The following is a 13,068-nucleotide window of genomic DNA, read 5'->3' on the forward strand; positions in this document are numbered from 1 at the left end:
GTCGGTATCTATGCACCACGAATCTGGAACAAACTTCCAGAAAATTGTAAAACAGCTGAAACACTGACTTCCTTTAAATCTCAACTAAAAACCCACTTGTTTACATTTGCATTTAAAATGTAATCAATTACAAATTTATTGACGGAACCTGACTTAATGCTGTGTTTTGATTGTTGATTCTATGTTGCATTGTGTTTTTGTGTTTGTTTGATTACAATAACATAAAACTCTTACACCTCATTTTAAAACAAACAAAAAAACAAAACATTAAAGAAATATTACATATTTCACATTCAGCCTTTACTGTGTGAAGGTCACATTAAGTTCCCAAAGCATTTTAGTTTCATCCTGAACTTTTGCCTGAAAGGCAAATATCCCTAACTTTTTGTGAAATCTTTATATTTTCTTGCCACAGAACACATATGCCAAAAGTCCAGCTACTCTTATCTGTAATGTGCTGTTCCACTATCTTCCAGGTCATCAACAGTGCATCCAGTACACAACTGGTGAGAACACTAGGTGAAATATTTAATTGTCTTCAACAAGGACGATTGTAAAAATGTCCAGATTCTCCAGCTGTGCAATACTGGACAGGAGACATTGTTCAGTGTTTGATGCAGCCACAAATAATGCGCTATCTCTTTCAGAGCAACTGTAGTTTCACCAAAATGAAAATAAATAAATTAATTAATTAATTAACAGAGAAAGTAGAAGTTATACACTAGCTCCTATTACTCCAGAGATTTAGTTTGAGAAGTTTTGCCCTTTGGAGCTATTACTCATCAGATAACAAGGCAATAATGATTACGTGATGCCTCGTTTATGACAACTTAGTAGAACAGTCATTACAGGACACTGACACTGACCAACGAGATGACCAGTTTTACTCTTAGTGTTTCTGCCAAGCCAGAAATGCTACTTCAAAAAAAAGCTTCTTTCTTAATGAATTCCCACTGCTGAGCTTCTTTTCTCCACTGTTGAAATGATGGTAGTCGCTTCATGTAATTCCTGGATTCCTTCTTACAGGGTCTGTATTGACAGATCCTCTCTTTATCTAATTGTTTATATCCTCATAAATTATGAGATAAACAGCTTCAGTTATTGTATTCTCTTCTAAAGCTTCCTTGTGGTTTGGTCTTTTAAGGTTTCTCAGTAAGTTTAGGGTTGGAACTTTTCCATGTGGATGATATCTTAAGATTTACTGGAAAAACTTTGAGTGAGACTTATATCAGTTCTTCTTTTGGGAACGGTAGGATTGGCCCTTGTACTAAAAATAACAATAAATACACTTAATGGTTACTTAATTAGATTCCCCTGTTCAGAATCAGCTAATCACATAGCAGCAATTGTCTACAGTAGGGACAGTTGTCCTTATTGACAACTTCATTTAGTGCATTTAGGCCCTGTTGAGAGAGTAAAATCACTTGGTGACCATTAGATCCTTCCTACCCACAACCATCAGGATCTACAACAACTCGTTGAAGAAAATGGTGCACTATAAATTACAACATTTAATTTCCCTCTGCAACAAATAAAATATTTTTGTATTGAATTGAATTATTATTATTATTACATTAGCCTTGACTGATTAACTTTGAAAGTTTTGATCCATTCTGCTTTGCATCACTGATTCTGACCATTGGTGGTGAGTTGCATTAAACTCTATATGATTAGCTAATCCAAATGAGCGCATTAAAGTTCCAACCCTAATCCACTCACAAAATGGAAAAAGTATGGATGTTTTCAATCAGCTACCTGAATCCACACCATTTCAACAATGTGCCTTTAGGTGTCTGTTGATTTAAATTTTCATGCTCCAGTTGCTGTTCCTGCTTTTGAGTATCATCTTGTTCTGTATAGTTTTGAGATGGAAGTCAGGATGATTTTTACTAATCCATAAAACATGTTATTGGTATGACTATATTTTTTAGCAGCGCACCAGGGATAATGTAGATTGACCACTACATTCAGTCTGATAAAATGCTTGAAGCACTTTAAGTAGTGAAGACATTGTGCATGTCTGTGTGATTTAGTTTTTATTCACAACGCTGTAAGACAATTACGTTCCACAGCAACTTAACATTTAGTCTAATTAATTTATTTCATTGCCCTCTGCTATTATGAATTTTAATAACAAAACAAACTATGATAATTAAGTTAGCATGGTTCATTTTTCCCGCTATGCTGAAGGAAAGCAAAATATGTATTTTTTTTATTATTATTTTGTCTGACAGTTACAACAAATACCCAAATAAATACATAATGGAATTTGTATTAAACTAAGGTAAGAGAGTAAAAATAAACACCTACCTGAAAATGAAGTGATGAAAAATAATTATTTCAAATGGAATAAAACTACTTTCTTGAAATTTTAAACCCGATAAAGCATGATAATATAGCAAACTAATTGCTCCAATTTTCATTTGCATCTCAGCTGTTGTTAAACACAAGTACGCTCAGCCAAACTTGCTTTCACCAGGTAATTATTTGCTAAGACACAAGTATAGTATTGATAAAACTGTAAATTGTATTCAACCAAACCTTTCTAATCATTATTTATTTTGGTTTGCTAGATTTCAAAGGAACCCACTTGTCATGTGCTTATTGTGTTACAAATCTGGACCTAAGGTCAGAGCCTATTGTGTCAATACAGTATCAAAGAAAAAAAAAGGAAACTCCAGACTTTGCTCTCTCTGGTGTATCTCCTCTTACTGGTGATTTCATATCCTCAGGCTCCAGACAGACCAGCTTGTTAAGTTAATGAGTTGTGTACTCTGCGCTGCAAATTAGATTGCTGATATCTCTTTGTGTGTCCAATGACGACAAAACTGGCCAGTCAGCTGGGTGTGTTGTGTTGGAGTTTGAACTCTGGACCTACGCAGAGGAGCTGAGAAATGCAGTGGGGAATCTTTAGAGGAACAGAAAGCTTGGACTTAAGCAAAAGCAGCGAAGAAGTGTGGATATTTTGACTGGGATTCTGTAGTTTTGGAGATTTCACCCAAACATGGAATCCACGGAGTACTACCCAGAGCAGGTATGCAGACATATTGTTTTTGTACTACATTTGTTTGTTGTTAAGGAGGAAATTGGAATAGCCCACAAAGGATAGCTCAAGCTTGAAGGGAGATCGAACTTTAACCTAAAACTGAAAAACATCTTCAGTTTTCTAAGTAATATCTATCAAATAATTTAATCAAAGAGATTCATAGATAAACGTACACAGCTGTGGAATAATACATCCATTATTACTTTTTTTATTTTATTTTATTTATTTATTTTTTTTTTTTGCTTCTATAAATACAAGACGACAAAAGCCAAACAAGACAAAATGTCCTGAAATGTTTAATTGCAGGGTGCTGACTGCTCAGAGCTGCTCGACTGGCTGTTTGATAAAAATGACGGAATCCTGCGTCATGAGGAAATAGGACAGCATGGCATCCCTCCCAGGATGCCATTTCAGGAGCCAAATGTTTGTGAGGCTGTTACATCTCTAATTAACTCTGTCTACAATATAAAAAGAAAAACACGTTTCCATCTTTATATGCTGCCCAGATTTTGCCTTCAATACATTGCCTAGTCTCTCTCTGTGTTATGTTGCCACAAGGACTGCCTAATGCTAGCAGTTGTTTTTTTGTTTTTTTTTTACCAAACAGATGCCACAGCCAGCTGAACAGGCGGCCGATGACTTTCTCAACGCCCTTCTGAGCAGCAGTGATTCTGTGTCAGCCTCGCCTCTGTGGTCCCCATCGCCTAGCGACAGTGGGATCAGTGAGGACCCTACATCGGACCAGATGGATAGTCCTCAGCGCCCTGAAAGCCCTCCAGATGCACACTGTTTTGGAGCAGGACTGCAAGCCAAAGCAGTCCTAGGAGCAAATGTTTCCTCTGATCCAAGTAATTTTTTAACTCACGTTGATATATTTTATGCAATTTGTTTTGTCTTTTTGTCAATCTTTGTCTCTAATACATTACTAAATTCAAGAAAGATATCTTCAGTAAATTAATTTCCTCTCACTGACAGCTAAAAAAATTTTTTTGGAGGGCACTGTCCATTTTCATCGGCACCTCTGTTAAAGATGTATAAATGATGATAACTGAGTCCTTCCTTTATTGCAGTTAAATAATCTCAACATCAAAAGCAACATTGCAATTCTCTATCAGTGAGCATTAAGGGTTTTTATTTGTTGCTAAACATCTTCTTCACTGTGCAAGATGGCAAAATAAACATGGGTGAAAAATTGCTGCTCTGACTGTAGATGTGAGCAAAATTTAAAAAGTAGCCATATTGTAGTTGAAACAGACAATAGTGCAGCATTATATTAACGTAGGAAGTTGTGAATTACCAAATACAGCTCACTTAAAACAGTCTTAAGTATCCATTAAAAGGGCTGAAATTGGATTTCTGGCAATGTCCATACATTTGTCGTTTATTGTTTAACCCAGGAAGACAAAACTACAGGGTCTTTTTTTATGCATTTTTTAATGCTTTATTTTCTTGTCTCTTTGATGTCTGATCAATGTTTGCCTCTCTGTGCCGGCGCAGATGGCTGGGAGCTCGGCTTTCCAATGGGGAGAGCAAGAATCTCGCAGTATCTATCAGACGCACATCAACCACCGCTGTCGTCTGGCTTCCCTCTGACTGTCAAGGATCTGCTGCTGTCTGGCACACCAGAGCCGGTAGGTGCAGCCCCTGGTCTGTTTGGCAGAGTCAGCGGAGTTGGTACATGTGGTACAGAGGGGGGCGGGGGGACGTTAAATCGCTGTTTGATTCTGACCTTGTTTAGGTTTTCTTCTGCACGATTGTGTACTTTGGCAGAAACAACCAAGGAACACACATCCTTCCCATAGAAAGGCCTTTGGAATGCAAATTAGATCCCTGTTTTTATTAATGTTTTGTTGCTATTTTTGGAAGGATCTGCTGAATATGCAGCAAACACAGGGGCTGTTTTCAGAGGGGAGTTGTAACCCAAAGATCTAAGTTAGCATTGCGTGGAGGTTGATCCTCCCCTTGAGCCTCATGAACGTGACAATTCCCTCATGATTCGACCTCATTTATTTGAGGAAACTTTTGCTGTTATGAAATATCAGCCGAGCAGGTTTTTATAGAGGCAACGGTTTTGTCAAGCCATCGTCGCATATTTCACTCATTTCTGGTTAGTATCACTGAGTATCGGCACAGACAGAATACCTGTTTGCAAATCTAGAAGGTGTTCAGAGGAATGGATTTCAGCTCATTCTGCGCATTGATCTCATCTTCCCGCCTCGTTTTAATAAGATGAAGGAGAGAGTGGCAGAATCCAGCTCAGATTCTCACATCATAATTGCTTTGAAGTGGCCATGAAATGAGGGTGATGAAAGTGGCCTGATAGTCTGCACTCATTAAACTACTTCCTGTGGGCCTCTAGCGAGAGGGATAGGTTCTGCAGACGGTGGGAGAAATGTAATCCAGCAGCAATTGTGATATTTCTAACTTTTTTTCCTTGTGTTTTTATACATTTTTACTGCCATCAGCCCCCGCAGCCAACCCAAAAGTCCATCCAAGAACTGATTCTCAACGACGATGAAAAGAAGCTTTTGGCCAAGGAGGGGGTCACCCTGCCCACCCAGCTGCCTCTCACAAAGGTAAATTGCTATGAGTTACCTCACTCTGAGTCCAGCCTGCTTAAGCCTGAAAATGTAAATATTGTGTCCTCTGTCAATCAGTATGAGGAAAGGATTCTGAAGAAAATACGCAGAAAGATTCGTAATAAGCAGTCTGCCCAGGAGAGCAGGAAGAAGAAGAAGGAGTATATTGATGGGCTGGAGAGCCGGTGAGGAGCCGAGTTACACTCTAGCAACAACATGAATGACGATGAGTTTTTTTTTTTGCTTGACGTTTTTTAATCTTGATAAAATAAAATACCATTTCTGAAATTATTAAATAATTCCTTTATTATTCTTGTATAACGTCTTAAAAGATTTTGTTTATTTCTGTTTTTACTTAACACAAATGTTGCATCATCATCATCATCATCATCATCGTCAGCTCGGTTTGATACTGACTTTTTTCCTCCCCATGTCTAGTCTGGGAAAAACTTCTGTGTTAACCTTTAATACAGTCAAACTAGACCTCTGGAGCACTTCTTCACCAAACTTCAAGGCTAAGTTAAATGCAAAACATGACACTAGGCTTGGGCTTATTACAACTCACTGCAGACCATATCAAGTAAAGAGCAATAAGTTACAAGTTGAAGAGTTCAGGTCGAGTCGGGTGAGAAGGTTTCGATGGTTGCTTTGAAGGATTCAAACGGAGAACAATCAGAGGACAGCTGCTGTTTAGCATTTTCTGAAGAATTATTCACAGATATTTCCCGAATCAATCAGCTTTGAGCTCACGAAGCTCACTGTGAACAGTCAAACTGATGTGACAAAGCACATCAGTCAAACTCCAGTACGTTGAAACATGCATCCTAAATCAGGATGCGATTTAGCATTTCAACAGCTGTCTACCTTGTCTATAAGAATGGAGGGAATTCATTTCAAGAATTTAAATCTGTTCCACTGCCACACACTTATTGGTAAAAATGTGTAAAAAGTTTAGAAAAGTATATGTTAAAATGTTTTTTTTATTTGTTTTGTTTTCTTCTTTTTTTAACCTTTGATTTGTGTACATTTACTCTGTTAGGAAGAAAATCCCAAGCTAGGAAATAATCATTTTAAGCACAATCACTGAAGGCACACTTGTTATGCCTGAGGAATAAATATCACACAAAGAAGCCAGTTTCTCTTTACAGACAACTGGAAATGGGAGAAAACATGAAAACTAACCATTGAAATAACTTATTTTTATTATCCTCATCAGTTAAGGAAAACACTAAAAATTATTAGGCATCGCTGGCCCATTGTAAGTGTCGAGAACAATTTATAAAATACAAGACTTGACCATAACCCAGTGAGGTTATTGTTTATGAAAGCAAAATGTCTCCAAATCTCAATGTTATGATGGAAAATGACTAGATTTAATGACTAGATTTAAATACACAGAGTTCTTCTGGATTAAAAAAAAAAAAAAAAAAAAAAAATTCTCCAAATGACCTGTTATACTGTTTCCGTTCATTTTTCCCTCTAGCATGGCTGCTTGCAGTGCCCACAACCAGGAGTTGCAACGAAAGGTTTCCCAGCTGGAAAAATGCAACATGTGAGTGTTTTTTTTTTAAATTGAACTTCTGTTTTCCAGCCCTTTCTTCTGCTGCAGTTTGTTAGGACATTTGATTTCTCTGACTCTGAAAATACTTTTTCTTTCTGCTTTCATTCTCTTTCTGTGAAACCTTTTTTCTCTCACTCTATGTTTCTCTCTCTCTCTCTGTCTCTCTCTTTCCGTTCTCTTTGGGTTTCCTTCTTCCTTCCATCTTTCTGTAGGTCTCTAATGGAGCAGCTCCGCAGGCTGCAAGCTCTGGTCATGAACTCATCCAACAAGCCAGTCCAGACCGGGACATGTGTACTGGTATGTCTTTTTTCTATGAGCATAAATGTTCATAGCAAAGACGTGTGAACTGAAAAACAACTGTTCCATTTGAAGGAAAGTGCACCGTATAAGCAAAAGTCAATTTTCACACAATAGTGAAATAGGTCTCCACTTACAGAACTCTTGCACTCCTGAAAAGCTACATCACACAAAAGAAAAGAAGTACAGTATTATTCTCTCCACAGCAGAAAAAAAACAGCATCATTTTCTATCTCTGTGCTCTTGTTTTCCTTTTTTACTTTCCAGGTGCTTCTGCTGTCCTTCTGTTTGATCCTGGTCCCCAGTCTCAAGCCTTTCTCTGATTCAAAGGTCAGCCAAAGTGACTTCAATCCAGTCAGAAGTGAGTTTAATAATCCAGCATGTTTCATTCACAGCAGAGGAAATTGTTAAACCTGTGGCTGGAAATGGTGTTACCCTTAGAGCCTCAAATCTGCCTCTTTGTCTGTAAATGTTGCTGTTTACTTGAAAATGTATATAGCAAAAAGGCATGCTCTATTTACAATAACTTTCAAAGTTAGTCATACCTTCTGAACTTTCTTACATTTATGCACATTACAACCAAAAAGTTCAATAAATTTTACATGTACTTTGTTCAATTTTGAAGAGGGAGGAACATTATGCTTCGTTTGGCATTGGAAGGTTTTCTTCATAAATAAAATCTAAAATGCATTAGCCTTGTACTGTTCAAACCATCATCTGAAAATACAAAGAGTACTGGAGAAACCTGGAAACAAGTCATTTAAAAGAAACAGACAGGTCTAGTAAGGACTCAAGCTTTACTAGACTTGAGTCTATTCAGACAAGCGGCCAAAAACCGCATGGTAACTCTAGAGGAGTTGAAGGGATTGACAGCAGAGGTGGAAAGAACTTGTTGCAAAGACATCGTTCAGCCGTGGATTTCACAAATCCGGCCATTATAAGAGAGTGTCTGTATGAAAACCATTACAGAAGGAAAAATATTAGAAGTACTACCTGCAGCTTCCATAGATGAGGGTACACTGGATCGGTAAACATGAATATGAGGACAAACCATGCAGGGTGTGCACAGCAGCCAGTCAGTTCTTGTCCTGGAGGTGACAGATTGCTCAATATTATCCTAATGGAAATGATCTTACATGTGGCTACAATGAGATATGTACACTTCAAGTAGACCAGGTTAAAAACAGTTTTAAGTTCAGTTAACAAATGATGTCATGGCCAATCATGAGGGGGCAAATGTGTGTGCATTTTGTGCATAACGCTGCTGGTGCATAAAGCTTGAGATGAATGAGAGTAACAGCAGCTGGACCTTATAGAGTTCAGTATTTCATGGAGTAAAGAGCTCTAACAAAAGAGAGGCCAGGGTAAAAAGGATCAGACTTGATTTTCCTTACCATCTTTTTCACCCTGGAATTTTATTATTATTATTATTATTATTATTATTATTATTATTATTATTATTATTATTATTATTATTATTATTATTATTATTATTATTATTATTATTATTATTATTATTATTATTATTATTATTATTATTATTTATTTATTTTTCAATGGTGCTTTCAGAAACTGTTACGTTATAAAGTCTTAAAACTTTTAAAGTCTTTGATGTCTCAGGAGGGCGTTTTACATGCTCGCAACTCTGCGCCAAGGCAAACGCGCTCACACACCTGTCAACCACAGTCCACGGTTATAAAAGTAGAATAACAAGCAGAGCTCCAAAGAGGCTTAACCTTATCTATTTTTTTCCTCTGTCTTCTCTTCCTCCAGTCCAGTCACGGTCCCTGCAGAACCTCCAGGCTTCCCGTGTGATGCGTGTTATCGACCCGTCTTTCCCCACTGAGGATGAATCAGACCCACTGAACCAGCATTTCCCTGAGGAGCGGGGATTGGAAGACACAGACCAGATGATGAAGAAACTGCTGGAAAAACAGGAACAGCCCGGCTTGGACTCTGTGTCTCTGAATAGCAGTCAGGAAGATGGAAGCAGTCATTTCCATGTAGACCCAATTACCGGCCACATTGCTACTGTGACTCTGAATCCCCATCGCACCACTGGGCTACAACCACATGCTGACGACATGTAAGAAACGACCAAATCTGCCCTGATTAAATCAGTCCTGCTAATAATAAGGGAGAGAATTATCATGGACTTTTGTTTACACAGACAGGGAAATTTAATTTTGATCCTTCCTGTTTTACCTTTGAAACATACAGTGGTTCTCAAAAGTCATCTTACCCGTAAAACCCCTAAAACATTTTTGACGAATTGATTTGAGCCAAGGGAGTTGTAGCGTCATGCTGTAGGATTACTTCTTTACCGCTAGCATGAAGAGCTCCAAATACTGTGTTTCCTTCTGGTGCCAGGATGAAATGAATGGCTTTAGTGTAAAAATGTCAGGTTCAGAAACACGGAGCTGCACCTGACAGAAACGCTGTGAGGTCGTTGAAGAGATATTGTGGACAAAATAAGTCCTACAATTCAATAGATTTAGAAAACTTTGCAAGGTAGAGTGGGCTAATATTGCCACATCAAGATGTGCCAAGGCAATGGACCGATGGAAAACGAATGCTGAAATTCTGATTTCAGCTTCAAGGATTAGTTTGAAGGTTGTCTCCTTCAAGCAATCTAGTTGCTGAAAATGTTTTGAATTTTTTTTTTCTATTGGTCTCGTCCTTTTACTTAAAAAAAAGACATTTGAAGAGGGTGCCTAAGACTTTTTATATCCACTGTATTTTGTGTGTGCTTTTTTTTTTATTTGTCTTATTTTTTTATTTGAAAGAGGATGTTAATCTTACTCGGATGTGATTGATGTGGCTCACTTATGTCTTTGTTAAACACTTCAGCATGAATACGTCTCAGTAAATGAACAAGTGTAACCACGTGGTTTTGTAAAATATTGATTCAAACGGCTAATTTTTTAAGCTAAGGGTCAATTTTGTTATCCGTTTGTTAAAAAAAATAGATAGCAACAGTTTAGTTTCAGCTGCAAGTGAATTTGCATCAGATTAGAAGCGGAAAAGCAATGTGAATGTTTTGAAATGCTCTTATGAAAATTTGTTTTGTTAATTAAAAGTCGCTCTGAGTATACGGTGCTATATTTCTCTCTGTCAAGTCTCAGTTCTGCCTTTAAAAGATCTTATTTCTAGACAGGCGATCACTCAAAGGGCAAACCCAGACAGGATGAGTGGGAGAGAAGGACAGAAAACTGGGCCAAAGGTGGGACAGACGACCTCTTATCTAATGAGTCAGACTTTGCACTCCCTGAGTGATATGTTGACATATTTACTTTTTGGAGGAAGGTGGTTTCCAGGGCTTCCACATATAATCTGACCTGTCTTTGCTAACCACACAGTGATGGGATGAAAGAGTTCTTCCCTTCACTCTCACCTTGGTCACAATTCAATATGACCCACTGACATTTTCAGCATCTGGGTTTGACCGAGCTTCAAGGAGCAAGCCCATGTTTAATCTGTGGCTCAAGTTGTACACTGTGTAAGCTGCACATGCTACTGAATTAAATGAATTCAGGTAGATCCAGTCTGATCATTTTCATTTTAATAAATAAAGGAGTTGACAGACTTAATGATACACAAAGAAGAACAGAATTGTACTAAAGACGAAATGGATAAAAAGTCATTTCAGATCTTCTTGACACCCATCAGAGTCTAAATTTAGATTTTACTGATAAATGTCATGACAGCGAGGTCACTGAGCGTTGAGCATTCAAATAAAAAGTCCATATTAACTGTATTTGCCTACTTGGTAATAAAACACCTGTTCATTATACAGTGTCTTGCAAAGGTGTTATGCCCTTCATTTTTAACAGATTTCAATGTGGTTCAATGTGATAAACCAGCACCAGGTTTCACAAAAGTGAAAAGTCAAAGTAAAATGACTCAACATTTCAACATTTTTTACAAAGAAAAATCTAGAAAGTGAGGCATGCATTCATGTTTAACTTTCTGTACTTTGATACCCCTAATATCATCCAATGCAAATGGCTCAACTTGCTAGAAAACTGAGTCAAACTAGTGCAACTTGGTCATAGTAGAAATACAATTGTTCTGTGAATTCTTCAGAGGTTTGGTAGAAAACTTTAGTGAACACTGTTCAGTCTGCTATTTGAAAATGAGAAGAGCACAGCACAACTACAAACCTACCAAGACACGACCTTCTACCTAAACTGACTTAGCCTGGCAAAAACCAAACGACACTTTGCTTCGCACAGCAGGTTGGGCTCTCGGCTGCTGAGAAACAATTTCTTCCTGGAGGCATAGACTCTGTTGAGGTTTTACATTTTACCCAATAGCTGACTTTGCCTGTGGTGCATGTAATGTGTCAGCTATGACATTGCCTGCAGTGTAAACATACATCCTCCACTGTGAAGAGAGAAGTGCTGATCTGAACATGGCTGTTAATGTTAATTCAATATTTGGAAGCGTGGCCAAAAAGAACTGAGCGATTTTGTTCATTTCTTCCACTAAAACTACAAGCAGACTTCAATTCTAAAACAGAAAATCAATGCCATTGTTTACAACTTTTACTTCACTGGCCTGGTTGAACTTCTACAGGAGAAATCAAAAGTGAGAAAGCCCAGATGGAGCAGTGCAACAAGATTAGAACCAAGCACATTAGGAAGGCCATGGCCAGGCTGAAACTGACTGGTCAGGTAAGAGAAAAAAAAGTAAATCAGAGAAGCAAAGGGAAACTCTGGAGAGGCTGCAGAGATTCGCAGCTCAGGTGGAAGAATCTCTGAGTGTACAACAATCACAACTTAGGCCTCTGGAAGAGTGATAAGAAGAAAGACGGTGCTAAATAAACCAAACAATTTCTGTCGTCAGCACAGGAAGTAGATCAGCTGGCTCAATATGGTTTGGGCTTAACCTGCTCAAGATCAGGATAATTAGCAAGGTAATTAGCTCCCCTCTTTATCGTAAACAACACTTTGTCAACCACGGATCACATCCGATTCTCAGGATCCAGAGAACTGGTCAGTATTGATAAGATAGTCGATTAAAGGATAATACTAAGAAAACCAGTTAAGAGACAGAAAAAAAATTTTGATTAGGGCAAAAATTCACATTCTAGCAGAGAAGCAAATGTAAACACACAGTAAGAGCTTAGAACGAATGCTTTATAAAAACATAATCTTCTGTTGAAGTGTTATGCCAGAAGTAAATAAACCCCAATATGTTGTAGTTACCTGGTAATAACTCTAGAAAACAACCCAAAAAAAACCTAAACATGTGTGCTAATTGCACTTCTTTACTTCTAACCTAAGCATATACTTCCTTTCCACCCACTTGTTAGCATTGCAGATGCGTTCATATACACCACAAAAATATTCATTATGACAAACAGACAGGGAGTCTCATCAGCTATTCCAGACATACAACAAACAAAACACTTTGATTTCCAAAACAGACTCTGTGCACCATGTCCTGCCGCCGTGCGTGTTACCCAAGAGCCAGGAGTGAATATTTCCTGTTGTCAGAACAAACCTCCAGCAGTGAGTCTCCTGCTGGGAAGCCAGAAACCGCAACTGCAGAGCATGTCTGGATTCAATTCCTGGCACATT

General features: G+C 38.0%; 1 protein-coding gene across 1 annotated transcript; it reads left to right on the forward strand.

Annotated features, from left to right (window-relative positions):
- The first annotated feature begins 2,764 nt into the window (after positions 1-2,764).
- On the forward strand, positions 2,765-11,178 carry creb3l3a (cAMP responsive element binding protein 3-like 3a). The gene is made up of 10 exons (XM_044130142.1): positions 2,765-3,034; positions 3,353-3,469; positions 3,654-3,894; positions 4,544-4,677; positions 5,512-5,622; positions 5,704-5,810; positions 7,109-7,177; positions 7,399-7,483; positions 7,751-7,844; positions 9,257-11,178. Exons 1-10 carry the CDS (start codon positions 3,005-3,007, stop codon positions 9,571-9,573), a joined length of 1,305 nt encoding a protein of 434 aa, XP_043986077.1. The 5' UTR covers positions 2,765-3,004; the 3' UTR covers positions 9,574-11,178.
- The last annotated feature ends 1,890 nt before the right edge of the window (positions 11,179-13,068 follow it).

Source organism: Gambusia affinis, linkage group LG10, assembly GCF_019740435.1.
Source record: "Gambusia affinis linkage group LG10, SWU_Gaff_1.0, whole genome shotgun sequence".
Lineage (NCBI taxonomy): Eukaryota > Metazoa > Chordata > Actinopteri > Cyprinodontiformes > Poeciliidae > Gambusia > Gambusia affinis.

Bases quoted from the DNA above. Each gene is read 5' to 3' on its own strand.
- creb3l3a (XM_044130142.1), top strand. From the start codon at position 3,005: ATGGAATCCACGGAGTACTACCCAGAGCAG. The intron at 5,811-7,108 runs GTGAGGAGCCGA...TTTTCCCTCTAG, and splicing joins ATTGATGGGCTGGAGAGCCG to CATGGCTGCTTGCAGTGCCC. The intron at 7,845-9,256 runs GTGAGTTTAATA...CTCTTCCTCCAG, and splicing joins TGACTTCAATCCAGTCAGAA to TCCAGTCACGGTCCCTGCAG.